We start from the raw sequence: 25,769 nt of genomic DNA, 5'->3' as shown, positions 1-25,769 counted from the left end.
CCATGATGTACCCTGCGTTACCTCAGATCTAGTTTGCCGCTGCAACAGCGGAGGATCCTTCACAGCTCCGGCCAGTGAAAGTTCTTTTTTATATTTTTCTAGAATATTGTATACGTCTTAGAGTGGGGATTACTATCCCTTTTGTTTCTTCTCTTTGTAAGATACTTTAGGTATTTTTAGAACTCTTGTTATTATATCTTAGTAGTAGGTTATTTGTCTAGCTCTCATGGCCATTTATATTTAGGCCTTTGTTATCTCCCTTTCCCTTTAAAAATTTAATTTAGTAGTTTAGTGCTTTCTGTGAACATTTAGATAGTAGACTAAATTAGTTAGTCTTCGTGTGTGTGTGTGCTTATTTAATTCATAGAGCCCATTTAAATTAGAGGGCTAGGTTTCCCTTTTAGAACCTTGTTGGTTATTCTTTAGATTTGTTAAACAGTCGATTGTTAAGAACTGTTAGGGTGTTGCTTAGCCCTTTATTTTTGCCTTTCTGGGCCATTTAACTCTTTTGGTGTTTGTGTATAAACTGTGTTCTTGAGGCCTTTCCTTTTTTGTTGCCTTTTTGATTTACCATGGCTGATCAGAATAAGGAGAAACATCCCAAATCAGGGTTTGAGAAATGCCCTAAATGTGGGCAAAAAATGTCTTTGACCGATGGTCATGTAAATTGTGTTTATTGTTTAGGCGAGGTGCATTTGCAGGAAAACTGCTCCATTTGCCATTCCTTCAGTACCTGTGTTTTGCACAAGAGGAAGAGGAAGTTAATTGACAGAGGATTGCTGAAATCCTCCTTTCTGGAAACCTTGGACAAAGATGGATATGACAAATCTTCAAAATCTTCTAAGTCTTCAAAATCTGCATCCTCGGAGCCGAGACAATCTGCATCCAAGCCATTTGAAAAATCTTTGACGTTGGCTCCACAGACCTTGGAGCTGGGTGTCGTTACCTTTCTGAGACGTTCCCCAGCCTTGGAACCAGTCTCTGCAGTGTTAAAATCACTGATACTTCAATCAGTGGCTTCATCTATACTGTCTTCTCGGTCCTCAAGAACCCTTTCAGATTTGGATGTGGATCGAGTGGTGCAGAAGTTGTTGCAGACAGTGGCACTTGGCAAATTGTTATTAGGTCTAACCCAAGGGGCTTTGGAACCGACAAGAGTACTTCCTTCTACTTCTGTTCCTCCTCCGAGCCAACCCAGGTCTTCGGAGCCAGAGAAATTGGAACTGATGATTGTGGAGCCTTCGGAGCTGACACCTATTCCAATGCCATCATTGCCAACTACTCGGACTTCCTCAGTGCCTGTTGAGGAGTCTAGGAGCTTACACTCGCCGGTCAGGTGTAGAGAGGATAGTCAAACTGATCTTTCTGCTCTGAATCTGCCTCTCGGGGCTTCGGCGTGGATCAGTTCGTCGTCTACCTCAGGATCAGAGCCCACTGTTCCGGTGCCAAGATAATCCTCTGTTTCTTTGGATCCGGGGGTTTCTTCGCACCGGAGCAGAGGTGCCTTCGATGCTGTGAGGAGAGTAATGTCCCCTAGGACATCCGCAACTTCAGGACCAGTGACTTCCTCCCCTAAAGTGCCTTTGTCTTCTTCTGCTTCACAGATCCCATTAAAGTGTAGACACCCGGAGCCTAATGAAGCCCCATTGGGTGGACCCTGCTCTTCCGAGACCTCACCAGAAGCTCCCACTGATAAGGTTCCCAGGAAGAGATTATGCAAGAGGAAGCATCTGGACTCCCCACAGGAATCCATCACGTCAAACACCGACTTACATGAATCAGAAGTGTCCCCATGGTCCCCCACAGTGGCTGTCTCCTTTGCAGATATCTTGGAAATCCTTAAACAGAAGGGTGGCTGGCAGCCCATCAACCCTACTGATGAGTCGGTTCTCCTGAAGACTTTTGGGTCTCAGCCCTCCACCTCTTGGGTGACGTTCGATGAGCTTATGGAGCTGATCTCACAAAGGGAGTGGGAGTCTCCGGACTCCATGGAGCCTGTCCCTAGGAGGCCTAATAAATTTATAACTTCTCCCCAAGACAAGGCTTTTCTCACTAAGGGAGTGCCTGTTGATGCCATGGTGGTGGTGGCAGCCACCAAGAAAGAGATGTCGGAAACCTCTTCATCTGTCCATCCTCCTAATAGGGATTCTGGGATCATGGATAGATACGGAAAGCACATGTTTAGTTCAGTGACTTTTGCCATGTGATCACTGAACTACCTTACACATTTTATGAGATTGCAAAGGGATCTCCTATAAAAGCTTGGAAGATACTCTACAGTGTTCAATAGCTGAGGGAGTGTCAGCGAAGGTTGCTTCCCAGCTTGCTACTCTTAATTCTGTGATAAACTCTTCCATGCATCTCGTATGCAGCTGATGGAACAAGTAGGGCAGCGGGCACATAAATTGCTCTTAGGAGACATTCCTGGATGTGCTTATGTTCCTTTGTGGAGCCCTTTAAGTCATCCTTTGTTAACACCCCTTTTGATGGCTCGTCTCTTTTTGGGCCCAAAGTGAAGAAAACTCTTACCAGGTGTGAGCAAGAAGGAAAGACTCTGTCTGCCGTCGGAGTCCATTTTTTCACCCCAACTAGACCCTATCCCAAAGCTCAGAGAGGGGGAAAGATGTGGTTCCATAAAGCCCAAGGAGCCTTTTAGGACACACATGGAGAACACCCCTCCCAGGGGGAGAGGAGAGGGCAATAATGGAAGATGCCTTCCACGTGGCAGTGGGGGTCTGCAGAATCAGGGCGACAGAGATCAGTTCTTTGGAAAGCCCTACCAGCGCTCCTGAAAGGAGGCCCGCCTGTCCTACTGTGGAGGCAGTTGGGGGATGCTTATCTTTGTACCCAGGCGCCTGGCTAAAAGTCACAAAAGACAGCTGGGTACAAAGCATCATATCCAGAGGATACTTTATTCCGTTCTTCACCCCATCTTCCGTAATAACAAAAATCCCGGATGTTCCACCCAGTTACAGGGAATAAGCAACCATAGAGATTCAAAGGTTGTTAGAAAAAACAGTCATCTAACTGGTCCTCGCAGACCAGACAGGATCCAGAACTTACTCAAGGTTCTTTTTAGTTCCAAAGAAAACATGGGACTGGAGAGCTTTATTGGATCTCAGCAGACTAAGCAGATCTGTCAAAAAAGAGAAGTTCTGGATGGTCATGTTTCAGTCGATAGTTCCATTCCTAATAAAAGACATTTAGATTTGCTCTATAGATCTCCAGGCTGCATACTACCATATAAAAATGGCCAGACCGTCCAGAGATCATCTGAGCTTTTGGCTGGGAGACAGGCGCTACCAGTTTCAAGCCCTGCCCTTTGGTCTCACTGCAGCCCCCATAGTGTTCACCAAGTGCATGGCAGTGGTCACGGCTCACCTGAGGCATTTGGGATTCAAGGTGTTTCCGTACTTAGATGACTGGCTCCTCAACACTACCACCAGGCATCAGCTCATCCAAGCCAGGGGCACCACTTATAGGTTCATAGGTAGGTACTAGGCTATCTGCCCGAGGGCATTTATAAGCCTAGCCAGAGTGTGTCGGCATTTGCCGCCCCATTGATTAATTAACTGAACCTCTGTCAAGCAAAGCCAATGAAGTGATCCCAGGGGTATATTTTCTGTTACCCATCCACTCGTCAAGGCTTCTCTTGAAGAGTGTTAGTGAGTGTCTCTGCCTAATGTAGTTAGGAATTTTGTTCCGAAGCATGGGGAATGTCTGTGACAGGAGTCTATCCCTCCAGCATGTTCTATTTATTGTTGTGGTGAGGTTTAGCTCACTAGAGCGCATGGCTCGCAGTGACTTGGATTTCTTTAGGTGGAGCATGTCCATCAATTATGAGTTGGACATGGCTTTGTAAGTCAGGCAGAGATAACCTCTGAGTAAGCGATATGCCACTGAGTACAGCCAGAGTTTTTTCAGTTGGGCTGCATAGGACATATGTTTAAGGCCAGTAATCCTCTTGGTGAGGTGCTTTTGTGGTCTTTCCAGCTGTTGGAAGTGTCTTGTGAGGTACATCCCAAATAGGGCATTGTACTCTATGATGGGTCTGATGAGTGATGAGTAGAGGGGCACTGTAACCTCTTTATTTCTAGGTGTGAACCCCTTAGTAATTAGGTGGGCCACATAGAAGGATTTCCTAACTACTTTGGCAATATGATTGTCAAAGGAGAGATTACTATCTACCTGGGTCCCCAGATCTCTTATTACCTCTTCTGTATTAAGGGGGCTGCCACCTGTGTGGTAATTTGTGGGGGTTTTGTTTTTCCCAAACGGGATGACTATGCTTTTTTGGCATTTAGCTTGAGGCCATGACTTTGACACCAGGTTCTGTCTCAGTAAGGCCTTTTTGAGGGATGTCCGTGTCAGCCGGAGAGTCAGTTATGGCTCCCAATTTGCAGTCATCTGCAAACTTGGTTAGCCATAGTCCTCCTGTGTTTGTCTGTACTTCTGAGAAATATATGCCGAACAGTAGGGTTCCCAGAACCGAGCCTTGCGGGACACCACTTGTGACTGGTTTAGAGTCGGACCTGGAGCCCACTAGTCTTACCGTGTAAGTTCTGTCTGTAAGCCAGTTGGCAACCCATCTTGTGACGTAGGGGTTTATGTTCAGGCTGGTGAGTTTTTCTATAATGAACTAGGAAATAAATATCCAAGGCAATACTGTGTAGACGATGTGACTATTTAATAATTAAATAATTTGATAAATACACTTGAAAAACGAACAGCAAGTTACAAAGGACCATAAAATATATATGTATATCGTTTTTCTATAATACCCTAGTGAGGAATGGTGTCAAACGCCTTGGCGAGATCAAGGTAGGCTGTGTGAACCACCTTTCCCTCGTCTATGGCTTTGATGACTGTCTCGAAGAAGTCAACCAGGTTTAGTAGGCATGATCTTCCCTTAACAAAGCCGAACTGTGTCGGGTCAAGTGTTTGGAGGTTCCCAATGTCTTTGTTAATGAGTTCCATGATGATGTGCTCCATAGCCTTGCAAACCAGGCTAGTCAGGCTTATGGGGCGATAGTTTCCAGGGTCAGTTGTGGCCCCTCCTTTGTGGAGTGGAATAACTGTTGCTGTGCACCATTCTATGGGCACGTAGCCTGTGGAGAGGCTGAGGTTGAACAGCGTGTTTTGGTGGGGCGTTAGTTCGTTCTGTAGTTCGTGCAAAATGCAGCCTGGGACACCATCTGGCCCCATTGATGCTGTGTTTTTGGCTTTTGAAAGGGCTGTTTTCACCTGTGCTTCTGTGATTTCCAGGTCACTACACTTTTCCAGTATTGTTGTGGGCCCTTTTGAAGGTGAGAGGGAGGTGAAGTTTGCACTGACTCTATCTGCCAGGATGTTGGCAATATCAGTAGGTTCAGTATATTTTGCGCTATTTTCCACTAGCTCAGAACATATCTGCGAGTTACCACTTAGTTTCTTGACATCGCTAAAGAAGGCTTTGTGGTTATCTTTCGAACCCTTGGCTATTTTTCTTTCGAAGTTAGCCTTGGATGATTTTATGAGGGACCTTAGTTTCTTACTGATACTGATCAGTGATGTATTTCCTTCTTGGGATTTGCTTTTTTTCTGAACTAGTTTCCTCCTTTTGTTGTATAACCTGTTTATGGCAGGGGTCCACCAGACTGGTTTCCTTCTCTTAGGGGAGTGAGTCTTGGTTTTGCTAGGGATGGTATGATCCATGCATCCTTGTAGGTGCTCATAGAGTGCATTTGTAAAGGATTCTGCATCTTTGGCAGTGTTATCCTTTAGCGTGGGGGCTGTGAAACTTACCACCTCTGCCTTAAGTAAGGTGAAGTTTGCTTTAGAAAAGTTTTTCACTGTGGTTTCCTTGGTTGGGGGTGGTGGTGGGGTGTGGACATCCAAGGTGATTTGTTTATGGTCTGATCTAACCAGTGACGGGTTGGCCTCCGGTACGGAACACCTGTCGCCCATGTTGGTGATGACCAGGTCCAATATGTTGTGGCCCCTGGTAGGGGAGTTTACCAGCCGATCCAGGGCATTTGAGTTGATAAATTCCAGGAAGCGCTGAGCCTGGGAGTTTGTACTCAGGTAGTTTTCCCAGTTAATGGTAGGGTAATTGAAATTGCCCAATATCAGGGTGTTCAGTAGGACCTTCATGTTTTCCAGTGTCTCCAGAAAGGCGGAGTGGTGGTCCTGGGTCATGGAGGGTGATCTGTAGCAGGCCATAATTTGCATTGCAGATTTGCCCGATGTTTGTTGCACATGGATGATCTCAGAGGTATCATGCTGTGCCACTAACCTGGAGGTGTGGGTATCCTTGATGAATATGGATACACCCCCTCCTTTTGTGTTTCGGTCCATGTTCTGTGGCCGAAATGTGTGGTATGAGTTGTAGCCCAGTAGTGCTGGAGTGCTATCTGTAGCCTTGAACCAGGTTTCAGTTACTGCACAGATGTCCACGTTCTCCATACTTAGGAGTGCTTCGAGCACATGCATTTTGAGATTTAAACTCCTGGCGTTGAGTAGCATAACCCTCATTTTTTTACTTCTGCTGTTTATGGAGGAGGGTTTGAATTTTGAGCCTTGCCTAAAAAAAGGCACTATGGGAGCAGCAAGAGCCCTGGCCAGTATTCGAAAGCCAAGGGGTGACAGGTGCAAGCCGTCTCTTGCGAACCAACGTGGCTTGTCGAGCATGTCATCCCAGGCTGACAGACACTGGATCCCCTTTGAATGACACCAGAAGCTTAGCCAATTATTGAAATTGATCATTTTTTCTTTATACTGAGTTATCATTCTTGGTGAGGGCAGGATGCTAGTCAGGGTCATACCCGCCTGGGCTACATGATCAGAGAGCTCTTCCATGTCTCTTTTCGTGTAGTCCAGAGAGGTACGTCTCAGGTCATTCACACCAACATGAACAATGACAGAGTCATATTTGTACTTGTTCTGGAGTGACCTGAGTGCTTGTGTTATGTGGCAGATTCTGGCTCCCGACAGGCAGCTAACAGTAACCTTCTCCTTTTCCAGCCTAGTGAGTGGGGCATCAGTGTGCCTGACTATTGAGTCACCTATTACTAGTGTGTTAGGTATGTTATTTCGCCTAAAGGGCTGTGATTGTGCGGTTCATTGATTTTGTGTTTTATGTGTTGTCTGGTTTGTGACAGATGGTACAGGTTTTGTGGATGTCTGCTTTGGAGCTCTCTGATGCTTTTGCAGGGTTTTATTTAGAGCCTACGAGTATGATTTTTGTGTATTTATGTGTATTTTTTGCCAGTGCTGGTTTAGTAGGTCTATGTGAGGCTGGAGGTGTGGTGCAAGTGTTAAGCTTCTCCTCATGACTGTCTGTTCCAGTCTTGGATGGAGAGACCTTAGCCTCCAGTGTGGATGTATAATTGGATCTCTCACATATGTTAGTATTTTGTGGTAGGAGGAGAGGGCTGTCTGTGTACATGAGGCAGTTGTAACATTGCCTCAGGATACCCAGATTCACCAGCTGGACTTGAGAGTACACCTGAAGTTGCCCTTTGCTCATGCCTGGGTGAGCTGCTTAGTCGCTTGGTTGGTGAGGGGTGGATAAAGAGCCTTGCCCTGCTGGGCAGTCAAGTGTCAGGGTATATTAGTGCTTGCTATTAGGTTCTGAGCAAGTGCTGGACTGTAGGATGCTTTTTGAGTGCTTAGGTTGAGAGTTAGACTAGTTTCAAGTGAAAAACTGAAGAGGAGACTTAGTGGAGCCGGGAATAATTTAACCCTAGCTAGCCGGTGCTGCCCGGTGCACAAAACCGTGCAAACACGGTTTTTAAGCTACTAACTTCTGGGCTGGAACCACTTCTCCAGGGACAGATGGCTGCTCAAAGTTCCCCTCTGTCACAGGTCAACAGAGAAACTTCTGTCTATCCAAGTAAGGTATGGGCAACTCAGAAACTTGTAACACAGCCCTGAATTCAGCACTAGCCTGAAAACTGGACTATACTAGCTTAGAAAGGCGGGAAAAATTTTTTTTGAAAAGATAAGGCAAAAACAGTAAAACGTACACTTAAAACAGCTTTAAATGACTACAAGCAATCAGAAAAGGCTATCGCACTTTAGTGTGTAGCCTACAACAGTTAAACAATTTATTTAAACAAAAAACTTTTTAAAAGTGCAGGCAGTCAAATAAGTACAATATGTGAAAAAAACAAGCTTTTAAATCACAATAAGTGCTAGAAAATCAGTGTTTAGGTGGAAAACAGTTAAGTACAGCAAGAAAATACAGAAAGCTGATACTCAATCACTCCAAAGTCTCTCTTTTAAGCTATAACGCTTGTATCAGTTTAAGGCTTTCTAGTGCTTTCCATAGGTTAGTTACTGGAAAGTTGGGAAACAAGCGCAGATGTCATCTTTTAAACCGGAAAGTTGAAAGAGATGGACAACTTTCCGAATGATCAGTAAACTACAATTCCTGGGCCAAGAACCACTCCTCTTGTGGTAGACAGGCTACCTAGTACTTACCACTCCCACTGATAAGCTAGACGGCTGCAGTCCAACGCAAAGGCTTGGGGGGGCTCAGAAGCTTACAAACAGTCCTGGATACAGCAAAGCTGTACCTAGACTAGACTAGTTAAGAGAAATGTGGGGATCAAGTGCAAACACGGGCTTTAAAATCAGAAAGTTGGGAGAGATGGGAAAAAACTGCCCAAACGGCCAATAAATTACAATTTCTGGGCCAGAGCCACTCCTCTTGTGGTAGATAGGCTACCTAGTGCTTACCACTCCCACTGATAAGCTAGAAGGCTTCACTCCAGCACAGAAAGGCTTGCGGGGCTCAGAAGCTTACCATCAGTCCTGGATACAGCAACTCTGAGCCTTTGCCAGAACTTTGAGACTTTGCAGCCAATTGGGGATTACCATAAACTCAGAAGAATGCTATCTTGGAACAAGGTACCAGCTGCTGCAATCATAGCAATTCCCTTGGGGCGTATGCACATGCGGATTCTTCAGTGGCTCCTGTTCATGCAGTGGTCCTATCAAGAACTTCCAGTGTCACATCTGATTGCTCTAAAAAACTCCTGCAAAAAGGATCTTCGGTGGTGGTTGACATCTTATCAAGTAACGATAGGTTGTCCCTTTGTCCTACCCACTCCAACGGCCACTGTGACCACGGACGCTTCCCTGATCGGGTGGGGGGGCATTATCAGCGGAAAACAGCCCAAGGCACATGGAACAAACTAGAGACTCATCTGTACCTCAGTGTCCTGGAGATGAGAGCAGTACTTTTGGTGTTGCAGTACTTTCATGACTCTCTTCCTATGGGAACAATTGCGATTCAGACAGACAACATGTCTGTAGTCTGGTACATAAACAAACAAGGAGAGACCAGGTCTTACCCTCTATGTCGAGAGGCCCTGAGAGTATGGCAGTAGGCTACCTTCACCCAGTGCTTTCTAATAGCAATGCACATCCCAGGGAAATCCATTGTGATAGCAGACAAACTGAGCAGGGCAATTTTGTTGCGTCATGAGTGGTCCCTCAAGGAAGAGATAGAGGTAAGGATGTTCCGCAGATGGGGCCAGCCTTGCTGCGATCTCTTTGCATCCCCCATGAATACAAAATGCAGCAGCTACTTTGCCCTAATCCCCCCTCCAGGAGATGCCCCAATGGACTCCCTCGTACACGATTGGCCCCCGGATCTTCTTTATGCCTTCCCACTAATTCCTCTAATACACAAAGTATTACAGAAAGCCAAAGCCTTGGGAAGGACCATCATTCTAATAGCCCCTTAATGGCCTCGTCAGATTTGGTTCCCCTTCCTTCGACCTCATCTATTGGAAGAAACTTGGATTCTGGACCCAGTTCGAGACCTCCTGATTCACTCATCGGGGGCTCTTCATCCCTCTCTTCAGTCCCTCAAATTGACGGCTTGGCTGCTTGAATTCCCAATATAGCCAGGTTCCATAACCTCTCAACTGAAACACAACATATCATAATATTTACTGGAGAATTGTACCTCAGCAAATGGAAGAGATTTTCTATATGGGCTTCTCAGAATAATATCAACCCTTACCTAGCCCCAGTCTCCTCTATCTTGGAATTTTTGACTGTGCTTTTCAACAAAGGAGCTGCTGCAGCCACCATTCATGTTCAGCTTGTGGCAATCTCTAATTTTCACCTTGGCAGTGAGGGATCTAATGTAATGTCACATAAACTATCCAAAGCCTTTCTTAAGGGGACCATGCACCTGAGACCACCTTATACACCTTGGAATTTGAATTTTATGCTTTCACGCATCATTCTTCCACCATTTGAGCCAGCTTCTTCATGTGAATTGAAGTATTTATCTTGGAAAACCATTTTCTTAGTAGCTATCACATCTGCTCAGAGAGTTTCAAAATTGCAGGCCTTGTCTGTTAAATCCCCTTATTTGATTTTTCATTCTGATAGAGTTTCCCTACGAACAAATCCCTCATTCTTGCCTAAAGTTTGTTCTGAAGCTAATCTTAACCAAACGATAGAATTACTGTTTTTTCCCCCCAATCATAGCAATAAGTTGGAGTATATGCTGCACAAATTTGATGTTCACAGGCAACTTCAATTCTACCTGGATAGAACCAAAGAATTTAGAAAATATGAACAGCTCTGTTTCCTTTTCAGAGTCCAAAAAAAGGTGGACCTGTGGCAAAAAACACTCTGTCGAAATGGCTATCAGATTGCATCTCCTTTACTTATTCATCAGTGAATGCTCCACTACAACACAAAATAAAAGCCCATTCAACTAGAGTTGTTTCCACTTCTTCACCCTTTACTGCCAGGTTACCAATCGATACAATTTGTGCAGCAGCCACTTGGTCAAGGCCTCATACCTTTATCACTCATTATAAAGTAGATAGGGTTTCCAGGGACAGGGCTTCTTTTGGTTCCACTGTCCTGAAGAATATACTCCCTTGAGCCACCCAAGAAAGATGATGCTTGGGATACTACCCATCAGTAAGAAAGACCGGCAAGATAAAATAACTTCACAAAAGGAAGTTATGTACTCACCATAACATTCCATGTGAGTTGTTCATCTTGCCTTCATACTTCATTCCATTCCACCTACCCCCTCCAAGTTTTGTCAAGGACCGAGAATTATGATTTGTCATGGTCTGATTGTCTTTTTTCCATTTTTTCCCCTTATCTTAAGAAATGAATAATGGTATGTGGTATACAGTATATTGGGGCAGCAAATAAGATCTGAGGTAACACAGAGTGCATCATGGGATAGGGAGTTGGCCTCGAGCTGGTTGGAGACCTTGAACTTTGTATTTGGCCGAGTCAGAGCTGAGGATCAGTTCCGAACCCATCAGTAAGAATGAAGGCAAGATGAACAACTCATATGGAACGTTATAGTGAGTATATAACTTTTTTTAAAGTTACAAAAAATTCACACACACCCAGGCCATACATTTCTGCCATCCACAACTTTTTTTAATGTCATGAACATCCTGACCCATTACAACACAACATGCAACAGCTTGTTTGCACAGATCCCCTCAAAGGGAGTAACTGAGTGACACTCTAGTCCTTTCTAGGTCTCCTGTATACTTCCCCTGTGGCATTCTTGATAATAAAGTTCTTAAAGAAAGCAGCTTGTTGCAAGGCAACTGTAATCCTGATAGACTTAGGAAAGCAGAGCATAATGGGAGGAGAGTTGGAGCTTCGGAGCCAGGATTTTCAAGTGCCAGCCTCAGATCCACTAACCTACAATTTTGGATGGACAGAAGACAGCACAGATCTAGTGGTTTGGTAAGTGCATAACATTTGATCTGATGTCAGTCTTCACTCAGTCCTTGACTCTAGACTCGGTTCCGAGCCTCTGAACCAACTCAGCTGTTTACTTCAGCTCGCTCCTCCCAAACTCTCGAACTAGCCCTACCCATAATGCTCCTCTTTAAAGTACCTTAGATCTCATTTACCACTTCATGTATCAGACGTGTATGACCGCTCTCAAGCTTTGGTTTCTGACTAAAGTAAGATCTGATGTTGTCAATATTCACTCAGTCCTTGACTGTGGGCTCAGTTCTGAGCCTCGGAACCGACTCGGCCGTTTACTTCAGCTGACGCCTTCCAAACTCTCGAGCTAGGCTGTACCCATAATGCTCCTCTCTAAATTACCTCAGATCTCATTTGACACTTCATGTGCCAGATGCGTACGACAGCTCTCCAGCTTTGGCTTCTGATTAAAATAAGTTTTCTTTTCCTTAAAAATCGCTGTATCTTTTCAGTGTGTTTGTGTGTGTGTGTGTGTGTGTGTGTGTGTGTGTGTGTGTGTGTGTGTGTGTGTGTGTGTGTGTGTGTGTGTGTGTGTCTCCCTTGCTTCCCTTTTTCTACTGTTGGTATTTTTCTACATAACATTGTTGGTACTCCCTTATACTTATCTAGGTATTTCTTGAATATCATTGTTGGTATCTCTTCCTTCCTCTTTTTGTTGGTGAGTGTGTGTTATCTCTTGGATATGGCTAAAAAATCTGACTCTTCAGCTACATCATCTAAGGGCACCTCGGGTTTCAAGAGGTGCCAAAAATGTGATGGAAAATACCTAACTCAGATGGGCCTGTTTTGATGTGTTTAATGTCTGGGTAAAGTTCACCTACAGGAAAATCGCTCAATATGTCATGGTTTCTCCATCAGATTACTCACTGAATGGAGAAATAAACTTATTCTAAAAAGATTACTGAAATGGGACTTTGAAGAGGCCATTTCTGTGTCCAGGACTAAAGCCAATTCATCTTCCTCTTCCTCCTCTTCTTCCAGAAAGTGAACTTCCTCCGTTCCAAACACTTCTTTGGAACCACCTAAAAGATTTCAAAACAGCCTTCGGTTTCAACAGCTCCCTCGGCACTGAATGGCAAAAAAGATTTGGCACCTGCCAAACCTTTAGATTCGACTTCCACTGCCTCAGCACCAAGAGAGTCATAGGTACCGGAGCAGACAGATGTAATTTCTATACTAAGTTCTAGATATTCTCCCTCAGTCAATCCATTCAATGATCGACCACCGAGCCCCTTTGTCGAACCAAGACCCCTTAGGTCTCCTTCAACTTTGTCGGTTTGCTCCACTAAGATCCTCTCTGAATTGGACATCATGAGGCTGGTGGATCAGCTCCTGATAGCGAGGGGATTACCTTTCTCTTTGGTTCCTAGCCAGGTCGGTACGAGGACTGGTCCTGATTTGACACCGTCTTTGATTCCTCGTCCCACTCCAACCAAGTCATTGGAGCACCTGGCACCGACCTGTCCAGCTCTGACTGTATTGGTTCTGGTAAGAACATCTTCTCCGAAACTGAGAATTGTCTTGAGTTCCTCCAGGTTTTCGGAATCGGAGGTCTCTTGGGGTCAGGGCTTCGTGGCCTGTTCCAAGGAGCAGGGATCGACTTCTTTAATTTCAGAACCTTCCATGCCCCTTGGTGTTTCGGCTTTCATTGGATTGACTCCGGCTTCAGTTTCAGAGGTCGCCTTCTCGGTGTGGGGTGGGACCACGGTTCTGAAGGAGTCTGTTTCAGTTCCGAGCTCCCATCCCTCTACGGGGTTGGCGGCCTTCCGAATAATGGAGAAGGCCTTGTCTATTGTGGACTTTCAGTCTTTGCCATCCCTGTCGGTCCAGACTTCTACTTCCCCTCAACCAGAGCTTCCATCAGTCTCATCACTAGGACAGAGGGCACAGAAGCCTTAGGAAAGACTCACATTGGTGGTTCCCTCTTCGGATACTTCCATGGAACTTCCCCCGGAGGAAGTGCCTGCAAAGAAAAATTGCAAGAGGAAGCACTTAGACTCCCCAGAGGAGTCCCTCACTGAGGATACCGATTTTGATGAGGGGGAAGGATCCCCCCCCCCACCGGTCACCCCCTGATGATGTTTCTTTCAGGGACATCCTGGAAATCCTTAAGGAGTGGGGTGGCTGGACTTCCTTAGAAAAGTCAGTATACCCGGAGGCTTTTCGTGCCCAACCCTCTACCTCTTGGATCTCACCACCCACTGATGGCCTCATTAAGTTGATTGCCCAGTGGGTGTGGAAAATTACAGACTCCATTGAACTGATCCCCAAGAGGCCTGTCCAGATACTTTCCACTCCCAAAGAAAAACAGCATTGGGCTAAAGGTATTCCTGTAGATGCCATGGTGAGAGCGGCAGTCACAAAGAAAGCACTTGCTGAGGAGAGTCCTACTGTCCATCCTCCTAACAAGTAGTCTAGGACTATGGATAGATTTGGAAAGCATGTCTATGCTTCATCAACCTTCGCTCTCAGGTCTTTGAACTACATGGCACACTTTACCAGATTGCAGAGAGATCTAATTAAAGAGCTGTCAGATACTCTCTCAGGAGCAGTAGCTAAAGGAGTATGAGACAAAGTTACTTCTCAGCTTGATACCCTTGAAGCAGTTTCAAATTCGTCCATAAGACTGATTGCCCACACAGCCGAAGGGACAACTAGAGCAGCGGGTTCAGGCATAGCCCTTAGGAAACGTGCCTTGATGCGCTTGTGTGACTTTGTGGAGCGATTCAAATCTTCATTCATCAATGCTGCATTTGACGGATTATTTCTATTTGGATCACAAGTGAAAGACACACTTGCCAGATGTCAGAAAGATGGGAAGACCCTTTCTAAAACAGGTGTACGTTTCTCCACTCCTCAACGGTCCTATTCCAGGAATCAAAGAAGTGGGAGACTATCGTTCAAAAAATCTCAAGGGCCTTTTCAAGACTCATGTGACAAAGACTTCCCCAGGGGCAGAGGGGAAGTAGAAAATTGGAAGACACCATCCTAGAGGCAGAGGTGGCCCGCAGAACCAGGGGTCCAGACATTCTTTCTCTGGGAACTCCTACCAGCACTCCTGAACAGAGGCCCGATTGCCTTCCTGTGGAGGCAGTCAGTGGACAATTATCATGGCACCAATCTGCCTGGCAACAAATAACATTGGACAAGTGGGTGCAGGGAGTCATTTCCAGAGGTTACAATATTCCACATTCTACAAGTCCAAAAACCCCAAAAAGTTTCCCAGATGTTCCACCCAGTCACTGAGAGGCAGCAGTAGTAGAAATTCAAAAACTGCTCAAAAAAAGAGTCGTCCAAGAAGTCCCACCACACCAAATAGGATCCGGGTTTTACTTAAGATTCTTTTTATTGCCCAAAAAAACAGGGGACTGGAGACCCATTTTGGATCTCAGACAGTTCAGCAAGGCAGTTCAGCAAACCAAATTATGGATAGTCTTGGTACTTCTGTAGGCATTGCAATAAATTACAAAAAGTCAAATCTACGACCATCACAACAACTATAATTCATTGGTGCTTTGTTAGATACAGTTGCAGGTCTTGCTTCACTCCCATCGGAAAGACTGCGAAGAATCAGGTCACAAGTCACCAAGATTATCCAGAACAAAAGTGTTCCAGCCAGATTAGTCCTACAAACATTAGGTTTGATGGCAGCCTCAGTCACTCTAGTTCCCTTAGCCAGATATCACATGCAAATCCTTCAATGGCTGTTAGCCTCCCAGTGGTCTCTGATAGATCAGGCTGTGTCGCACCACATCTTAATTACTAATCGCTGCAAACAGAAACTATTATGGTGGCTCCACTCCATTCATTCTTCCACAGCCTCAAGCCATAGTGACCATGGACACTTCCCAGGTGGGAGTGGGGGGGCTTTATCTGGGAAGGACAGTCCAAGGCACTTGGTCCCTACTGGACGCTAATTTGCACATCAGTGTTCTAAAGATGAGGGCTGTGCTCTTAGCGTTGCAAGCATTTCAAGTTGCCCTTCCCCTAGGAACAGTAGCGATTCAGATGGACAACATGTCAGTTGTCTAGTAGATCAACAGAAAAGGAGGAACCAAATCTTACCCACTTTGTCGAGAAGCCCTCAGAGTTTGGCAGTGGGCGATTTCTTCCAGCCGCTTTCCCACGGCAACACATATCACAGGGAGCTCCAACGTGATAGCTGACAAGCTGAGCAGAATTATTTTGATATCTCACGACTGGTCTCTCAGTCCTGTGGTTACAGAAAAGATCTTCCATCTCTGGAGCCAACCTTGCTGTAATCTGTTTGCGTCCTCTCTGAACAAGTGCAGAAGTTACTTTGCCCTGATCCCCCGTCAGGGGGGAGTCACAGAGGGACGTTTTTCTCTGCGATCGGCCCCCTGGTCTCCTCTACACTTTTCCATCAACTCCCTTGATATCTCAATTTTTAAAGAAAGCCAAGAAGTTGAAGAACACAATAATCCTCATTGCCCCGTTCTGGCGTCGACAAGTATGGTTTCCTTTCCTTTGGCCTCATCTACTTTGGAAACCATGGATTCTGGACCCAGCTCCGGATCTGTTATCTCATCCAGAGGGAATGGTTCGTCCGAATCTCCAACATCTCAAGCTCACTGCATGGCTTCTACAATTCCCATGATTGCCAGGCATTCTTACTTTTCCTCTCCTGTCTGTCAAATCATTGTGGTCCATCATAAACCTACTCGGAAACTGTACCAGTGTAAATGGGAAAAATTTGCTAGATGGGCTCTCAGTAGTGAGCTTAACCCTTATACAATCCCTCTACGTAAAGTTTTGGGTTTTTTAGCTGACCTCTATCAAACTGATTCATCAGCCTCGAAAATTTAAAGTCCATCTAGCTGCAGTATCTAATTTCCATACTGTTTTTGAAGGGAGTCCTGATGTTAAGACCTCCCTTTAAAGAGTCCATTGCTCCATGGGATCTAACACTGGTTCTGCAGTCCCTTACTCGCTCTTCTTTTGAACCATCAGCTACATATGACTTAAAGTTTCTGACTTGGAAAACTTTGTTCTTAGTGGCTATAACTTCTGTAGAAAGAGTTTCTGAAATTCAGGCCTTGTTCATAGGTGTGTACTAGGCTAACGGCCCTGGAGCCTATATAAGCCTAGCCCAAGAAGATTCCCTGGCATCACACTGCCCAAAGTTAGTTCCCAGTGCCCCTGTCAAGCAAGGCCACTGAAGTGATCCCCGGGGTGAACTTCCTATTGCCCATCCAGTCGTCAAGATTTCTCTTAAAGAGGGCCAGTGAAGTGCTCTGCTTGACATGAATGGGAAGTTTGTTCTAGTGTATGGGAAGTCTCTGGGTTAGGAACCCGTCCCTCCAGCATGTTCTGTTTATTGTGGTAATAAGGTTTAGGTCCCTGGAGCGTGTAGCATGGAGGGATTTGGATTTCTTTAGGTGCAGCATATCTAGCAGCTCTGGGTCAGACATGACTTTGTAGATCAAGCAGAGATTGCCCCTGAGTAGATGATAAGAGACAGAGTATAGCTGGAGTTTTTTGAGTCTGTCAATATAGGGCATGTATCTAAGGCCTAAGATCCTCTTAATGAGATATTTTTTGGGGGCCTTTCCTGTTGTTGTAGGTGTCTAGTAAGGTGAGATATGCATGTGTGGTGTTTACTTTGAATTCTTGGCAAGATGATTACTGCATTGTTAAATCTACTAATTTGTTATAAATTTAGAATGTTGATAACATGATGGCTGTGAACTTAACTCATCGTCATTTTTGCTACCTCTACAAATAAGATATGTTACTGTTGCATGGTATGGTCACCATTGTAGTATAATTGACAGTTCCTGAGTGACAAGCTTCTTTTTATGGCACTTCATGTAGCATGAGTAGCAGAGATTAATTGCTGACAAATATTCTGTTACTTGACTAACCAAGGATGTAATTTCTGTCAGGTACGTAATACTGTAGTTCAGTTCCAGGGTTTTGACCCCAAAAACTGGAGATACTTAGTTGTTGTTGTTGTATCTTTCGGCTTTTCCCGGTTAGGGGTCGCCACAGCGGAACTCCGGTCCGCTAATGATTGTCAGTAGATTTTTACGTACCGAGTTGCCAGCCCTGACGCACAACCTTCAACGAAGGTATGCCCATTCATGCATGTCTTCACACAGAAGACGCTTTAGCTGAGAATCGAACAGGACAACGTCTTACTGTGAGGCGACAACGCTACCGCAGCACCACCACCGCAGTGGCTGTTTGATTTTTGCAGAACCATGGAGAGGCAACACAGAGCTAATCAAGAGGCACTGTCTACTGTTTAGCAAAACCCTGCCAAACACCAGCCCACTTAAAAAGACTGTATGCGCAACAGAAAAAAGGCTGTGGTGAAGATAATAAATGGATTCTTGCATCAGCGCTTGTAATGAGTGCCTCCATATCGGTTCTGTATTGAGGCACGCTTATGTGAGATTTCCCCTTCTATAACCTCTCTTTGGAGATTTAAGAGGTAATAGTTTAGTGTTTGTTTTTGTTTCCTAGATGAATAAAAAGGAAAATAAATAAAGGGAATAGGAGGACTGCCTGCCATATTTGTAATCACATCTGCAGATGACATCATGTATGTGTCTCTTTCCCGACGATTGCATGAAGAATTTGCTTGCATGATCCTAGTAAAAGACCGTACCACTCCTACCTGTTTTATATGCTCAGAGGTGCCTTTTCAGATACATGATATTACTGGTGGGTGCTTAATATAACTTTGATTAGGTATGTACTATGGAAATCATTTGGCAGTCATTTACCTATCTTGAAATTCACAGCTCATGTTTCATGAGAACAGCAAAGACAGAAACACTGTATCTGATGTAGGTAACTTCATTTGATCATGAACCTGTGGGTATCGGATCCGACCTGGATCCGAGCCGGCAGCTTTCCAAGCTAGCGATCCGAGCTCCAAGCTCCTCCCCTTTACCCATAACACCCTGCTACCTCCTTCCAATCCTCAGATCTCATTTGCTGCGGCTTTGTCAAGCACGAGTTTCTCGAGCTCCTAGCGTTTAGGCGAGTTGTAAGTGTTTTTTTTGTCAAAATCATCTTAGTTTTTTGGTGTGTGTGGATAGTTTAATTTCTTAGTTTAAACCCCTGAGATTTACCGTTCCGTCGTAGTTTAAAGCCTAGTAGGCCCCCTTCTTTTCCGTTAGGTGTTTGTGTGGGCACGTGTGTGTGTTTTTTGTTTAGAAATCATGGCCGAAACCCCAAAGGCCATCTTTTCTAAGCTTCCCCCAGCGGATGGCCACACTCAATGCGTCCTCTGCCTGGGAGTACCGCATTTGACATCGGGCTGCCAAATTTGTGCAGCATTTAACCCCCAGGTGCTGAGAGATAGGAGGAATAAGCTGATTCTGGCAGGTCTCCTACCCGCGGAGTCAGCTTCCTCCTCCTCTCCCTCGGTGGCTACAGCCGCAGCTGCGACTGCTCAGCCTGCTGTCTCCTCTCCCCTGGCCGGGACTCAACCTCCCACTTCTTCCCAGGGAGAGAGGGACTCTAAAAAAGAAAAGAGAGAGAAGGGAGTGAGAAAGCAAAAGGGAGAAAGAGAGAGAGAGAGGGAAAGAGAGAGGCAGAAAGAGAGGCACAGAAGCCACAAGCGGCAGGCCGACTCAGCCCCCTTGGCCTCGCTTGCCAAGCTGCTCTCCTTCCTCCCGTCGGCTTCGCTCTCCACGCTTCTCACCGGAGCCGGAGGAGGAGGCCTGACCATCTTTAAAGTCATCGCGGCGACCCTCTCGGCCAGCTTCGGCGGCCTCCTCTAGGTCGACCCGTAGCCTCTCCGACGCTGATATGGACTGGATGATGCGTCGTTTTCTCCAAACCCAACTGCAGATGGGAGTGCTGCTGCCTCCCCCCCTCCGGGGGGGGAGTTCAGCCCCACTTTTTGCCCCCATAGCTCCTTCTCCGATCCACTAACAGGTTTCGGATCCGAGGAGTCTCTGAGTCAGGGAGTCGGCGCCAGTGGTTATCGCTACCTCAACGCCAGCCATGCCCTCGAGTTTGTCAGATCCTTTTTCGGATCCAAGCTCTCGGGGCCGAGAGCCGTGCGTCGGATCCAAGGGGGCCAGTGTGTCTTCAGCTCAGTTTCGGTCAGAGCACACTTCCCCCTCGTGTCCGAGCGCTTCAGCTATGACGCCGATCCCCGAACCGTATCCGAGGGTGTTAACCACGGAGCTTAGAGAGATTGGTTCACCCTCGGCTTTCGACGTGGTGGAGATGGTCCTCTCGAGAGGTTCGAGACCCTCTGCTCTTTCTTTGGATTCTGCCCCCACTCCCTTGCAGCTGGGCTTGTCTTCCATCATCCAGTCCCGGGGACAGCCTGCGTTGACGCCCCAGCCCGTTCCACTGGCGGAACACGACCCTGTTGGTGTGCCCTCCTCGGACAATCCCATCGAGGAGGCCCCTCACAAATGTAAGCGTAAGAGGAGGCACTTGGACTCCCCTGAGTCCCTCACAGAGGACACCGATTTGGAGGAAGGGGAAGGTTCCCCCAGGTCACCCCCCCAAGGACGTCTCCCTTGGAGACATTATGGAAATGTTTCACCTAAAGGGGGGGTGGTCAGCCCAAAAACCTTCCTCGGACAAGTCGGTGTTCCTGGAAGCATTCGACGCAGGCCCGTTTACCTCTTGGGTGACCCTCCGGCTGACCCCCTATTTGACCTCATCACTACCAAGGCGTGGAAGGAACTGGACACTCTAGAGCTAATCCCCAGGAGGCCAGATAGGATTCTTAGTCCCCCTGTGGATAGGATGGCTTGGAGTAAGGGTTCCCCGGTAGATGCCATGGTGGTGGCAGCAGCCACCAAGAAGGAACTTGCCCAGGATCCATCCCCCTGATAAGGAGTCTCGGACGATGGATCTTATCGGGAAATGAATGTTTGCTTTAGCTACCTTTTCCATAAGGGCGATGAATTATTTTTCCCATGTAATTAGACTTCAGCAGGATCTGGAGAAAGAATACGCTGAGTCTCCCCCTGAGTCCATGTTGGCCGAGGACAAACAGACTTTCTCGACTCACATGGCCACTCTGAAATCTGTTTCAAACACGTCTATGCTGCTACTTTCCCATGCCATGGAGGGGGCCGCTAGAGCCAGCGGGTCAAGCATCGCCTTAAGGCGCCACACCTGGCTCCGGCTTTGTGACTTTGCGGAACCTTTCAAGGCGTCCTTCGCGAACGCACCCTTCGACGGTTCTACCCTGTTTGGGAAGATCGTCCGCGACACATTGGTTCAGAGCGAGAAAGACGGGAAGACACTGTCTGCCGTTGGAGTCCGCTTCTCGGCTCCTCAAAGGTCCTTTTCCAGGAACCAGAGAGGACAAAAGAAGATGTGGTTCCGGAAGTCTCAGCAGTCCCATTACGCTCTGGTCCCTTCCTCATTCAGAGGCAGAGGGGGACAAGGTGGACGCCGGCCCAGAGGCAGAGGGGGGCCGAAAAAGTTCGGGTCACGGGAACCTTTTTCCAACCGACCCACGCAACAGCCCTGAGGGGTTGAGCGACTTCTCCTCTCTGGAGGCAGTCGGGGGGCATTTTTCGAAGCACTTGGCCCAATGGGAGTCCATCACAACAGATTGCTGGGTGCTTCGAATAATATCCAGATGTTACTCAATCCCTTTCATAAACCTGCCTCCTCAGTCGAGGTGCCTCCCCGATGTACCACCCAGTCATAGGGAGGCTGCAGCTTTAGAGGTAAAAAAGCTGCTAGAAAAAAGAGCCATCCAGCACGTTCCCCCCAGGCCAATCCAGATTAGGCAATTACTTCAGGTTCTTTTTGGTGCCAAAGAAGACGGGGGACTTAAGGCCGATCCTCGACCTTTCAACAATGAACCTCTTCATTGCCAAGGAGAAATTCCGGATGGCCACGCTTCAATCCATTCTGCCCCTGCTGCAGGAGAAGGACTGGATGTGCTCCATAGACCTCAAGGATGCGTACTATCACATTCTCATGGACAGGCGATCCAGGAGGTTCCTCCGCTTTCGGCTAGGGGCCAGTCATTACCAGTTCAGGGTCCTAACCTTTGGCCTCATCACAGTCCCCAGGGTGTTCACCAAGGTCATGGCAGTTGTAGCGGCCCACTTGAGACTTCAGGGAATACAGGTTTTTTTCCTTACCTAGATGACTGGCTCCTTACTGCCCCCACCAGGCATCTACTCTGCTTAGCCAGGGATTGCTTCCTACTTCTAGCGTCCCAATTGGGGATCACCATAAACTTCAAGAAGTCATCCCTTCAACCATTTCAAGTCTTGGAGTTCATAGGGGCCAGAATAGACACGCTTCAGACTAAGGCCTTCTTGACATCAGACAGATTTTGCAGTTTGACCTTACACGTTTTAGCCCTTCTTCAGTCACCTACTCCGTCAGCGGAGTTAGTTCTGAGAGCTTTAGGGTCCATGGCAGCAGCAATCAATCTCACGCCCTTAGCTCGCTTGCACATGGGGGTTCTCCAGTGGACTTTGCAGGTTCAGTGGTCCATCCTTCACCACCCGTTGGACTTACCGATTCCTCTCAGCAGAGTTTGCAGAAATTCCCTCATGTGGTGGCTCCAATCTCGAGAGCTTCAGGAAGGACTATCGTTTGTTATGCCGCAACCCCAAGCCACTGTGACCACGGATGCTTCTCGCCTTGGGTGGGGGGGGCATTACGCGGGCAGAACTGTCCAAGGTACGTGGACTCAGACAGAGACCATTCTGCATATCAATGTTCTGGAGATGAGGGCAGTGCTTCTAGCATTGCAAGCCCTTCATTCCTTTCTCCCTCAAGGGACTATTGCGATTCAGTCAGACAACATGTCAGTGGTCTGGTATGTCAACAAACAGGGGGGGACCAGGTCTTACCCTCTTTGCCGAGAGGCCATGAGAGTTTAGGATTGGGCGATATCCACCAACCATTTTCTGTTAGCAACGCACTTTCCGGGTCAGTCCAACATCCTAGTGGACAAACTGAGTCGAACTATCCTCTCACCTTACGAGTGGTCTCTGAATCCCTTAGTAGTGAAACAGATCTTCTGCAAGTGGGGTCAGCCTTGCTGCAATCTCTTTGCGTCGCCTTCCAACGCGAAGTGCAGCGAGTTTTTCGCTCTAATTCCCCCTCTGGGGGAAAGCCCCAGAGGCGCTCTAGTTCATGCTTGGCCACCCGGTCTTCTTTATGCTTATCTTCCTCTTCCGTTGATAACAAAATTTTTACAGAAAGCTAGCCGGTTGGGGAACAAGATTATCCTCATAGCCCTATTTTGGCCTCGTCAAGCCTGGTTCCCGTGCCTATGGTCTCATCTTATAGCTCCTCTTTGGATCTTGGATCCCATCCCACATCTGATATCTCATCCTTCGGGATTGAAACCCCCGAATCTGGTCGATCTCAAGCTCTCAGCTTGGTTGATCCAGTTCCATTAGTTGCTAGGACTCCCGGTATCTCGTCTGCAGTTAGATCTATCCTGGTAGCGGCGCATAAGCCTTCTACCAGGAAGGTTTACAATAGTAAATGGAAGTGGTTTTCCATTTGAGCATCTCATAGGAATTTGGACCCTTTCACTGCTCCCATCCCAGCAGTGCTCGATTTCCTATCTCATATTTTTCAGCAAGGGGCCAGTTCTTCTACTGTAAAGGTTCAAATGGCTGCCATCTCAAATTTTCACATTGGAGACGATCTCAATCCCCTCGCTCCCACCAAGATTTGTAAGACTTTTCTGGAAGGTAAGTTTCTCTTGAGACCTCTTATTAGGAACTCCGTCCCTCCATAGGATCTAACTTTGGTCCTGCAGCTTCTGTTGATTTGAAATTCTTGTTCTGGAAAACTGCCTTTTTGGTAGCTATTACCTCGGCTTGAAGGGTGTCGGAGCTTCAGGCCCTCTGTATTAAAGCCCCGTATCTTGTTTTCCATAAGGACAGGGTTTCTCTAAGGACTAACCCATATTTTCTACCCAAAGTGGCCTCCAAGGCGAACATCAATCAGTCCCTTAATCTCCCAGTCTTTTTCCCTAACTATCAAAACAAAGGGGAGTACAAACTTCATTTGTTAGATGTTCATAGACAGTTCCGTTTTTATTTACACAGAACAGCTGCCTTCTGCAAGTCTGATCAGCTCTTTGTTTCCTTTGCAAAACCCTTCTTGGGTAAGCCAGTGTCGAAGGTGACTCTGGCCAGATGGATTTCTAATTGCATTCTGCTCACATACAAACTATTTGGCCTGCCAGAGCCTATAGGGGTTCATGCTCATTCTACTCGCTCTATGGCTACATCTGCTGCATTCCGGTCGAGAGTTCCCTTGGATGTCATTTGCTCTGCGGCTACTTGGGCATCCTCTCATACCTTTATCTCTCACTATAAATTGGATTTAGTGTCTAGAGGAAGGGCGGCTTTTGGCTCTGCAGTGCAGCGGAATATCCTTCCTTGAGGACCTTCGAAATTTTTTGGTAGCTGGGTACTCTGTCCCACAGGTTGATGATCAAATGAAGTTACCTACTTCAGATAAAGAAATTATGTACTCACCATAACGTTCCATCTGAGTAGGTAACTTCATTTGTCAGCAACCGACCCTCCCTCCTTCCCCCTAACCTGGTTCTTTGATTACCTGAACCCTAGGATGGTTTTTCAGGTCATTTGTTAATCCTTAGGTTAGGATTCTTTAGGTTGTTGTTGTGTCATTGTGAGGTTATATAGGTGGGCAAACACGATCTGAGGATTGGAATGAGGTAGCAGGGTATTATAGGTAAGGGGGAGGAGCTTGGAGCTCGGATCTCTAGCTTAGAAAGCTGCCGGCTCGGATCCAGGTCAGATCCGATACACACAGGTTGCTGACAAATTAAGTTACCTACTCAGATGAAACGTTATGGTGAGTACATAACTTCTTTTTTGTTTGTTTGTTTTAAACTTTGAAATAGATAATTACTTTGCATTAAATAAAGTTAATATTGAACTGTGGTGTCACTGACAGTAAATAATAATTAATGGTCTGCATTGTAAAGCAATTTATGCAGATAATGTTGAAGGATGAAGAGGTCTGTGAATCATTTTGCCTTTAATGATAAAACATGAAAACTTTTGTTGATGTAATTTTTAGAGAAGCACTTGCACTGGAGTTGTCCTGATAGCTAATCCAATAATTTTATTTCCTCCTGTCTTTCAGGAACTACAGAGGCGTTGCAACACCCTGATATCACTAATAGAAAAGGAGAATATAGAAATTGAGGAGAAAGAGAGAGCAGAAAAGAAAAAACGAGGTCCAAAAGCCCCATCTGTAAGTTTTCATTGCTTCATTGTAAATAAGATGTTGTGAAGTACCATTCTGTGAAAATAAATTTTGCACACCATCTGGTTTTCTAGCAGAGTTGTTTTCCGTTTAGATTTGGGTGCAGAGTCCTGAAGTGGGCTTCTTTTCCCCGCATAATTGGAACTTTTTTGGTACAACCTGTTACATTTGATCATTCATACTTTCTCTTGGTACCATTTGCAAACTTTTGATCTGAAGTAGGAACTTCATTTGTCAGCAACCTTTGGGATACGGATCCGATCTCATATCCGAGCCAGCAACTTCTATCATAGCATAGATCCGAGCTCCTAGCTCCTCCCCTTACCCATAATCCCCTGCCTACCCTAACTGACCTCAGATCTAGTTTGCCGCTCTTCAAGCAACAGTTAGATTCCAGAGCGCTTGGCGTTTTTGTGAGAAAAAAGTTTTTCTTTCTTCTTTTCTGATTGAGTGATTGTGTGTGCGTGGTAGGTTTACCCTTAACACTAAACTTATTATTATTTTAGCTTCTCAGCTTAAATTTAATTTAAAATATTCCTCCCTCCCCCGCTGGTCGTAGCGTGTGTGTGATTTGAGTGTTAGGAGCCTAGTGAGTGTGCTTTACTTTAGTAATGTCGGAGGCCCCTAAAGCCATTTTTTCGAAATGCACCGAGTGTGGTCACAAGCTTTCACCGGCTGATGGCCACACTCGGTGCGTTAGGTGCCTTGGGGTTGAACACTTCTCTTCGGGTTGCGCGATTTGCGTGGCGTTCAACCCCAGGGCACTCAAG

General features: G+C 46.3%; 1 protein-coding gene across 1 annotated transcript in view; it reads left to right on the top strand.

Annotated features, from left to right (window-relative positions):
* LOC122789775 (probable global transcription activator SNF2L1) overlaps window positions 1–25,769 on the top strand; it is a 2,109,210-nt gene that overhangs the window by 1,973,812 nt on the left and 109,629 nt on the right. The window contains exon 24 of the mRNA XM_044057215.1: window positions 24,877–24,987. Coding sequence (XP_043913150.1) covers window positions 24,877–24,987 — 111 coding nt within the window. The remainder of the gene's footprint in view (window positions 1–24,876; window positions 24,988–25,769) is intronic.

The sequence above is a fragment of the Protopterus annectens genome, chromosome 15.part0 (genome assembly GCF_019279795.1).
Source record: "Protopterus annectens isolate FY-2018-M chromosome 15.part0, PAN1.0, whole genome shotgun sequence".
Taxonomy (NCBI): Eukaryota; Metazoa; Chordata; order Ceratodontiformes; family Protopteridae; genus Protopterus; species Protopterus annectens.
The sequence above is the reverse complement of the archived record's forward strand: the minus strand, read 5'-3'. Positions and strand labels throughout refer to the sequence as shown.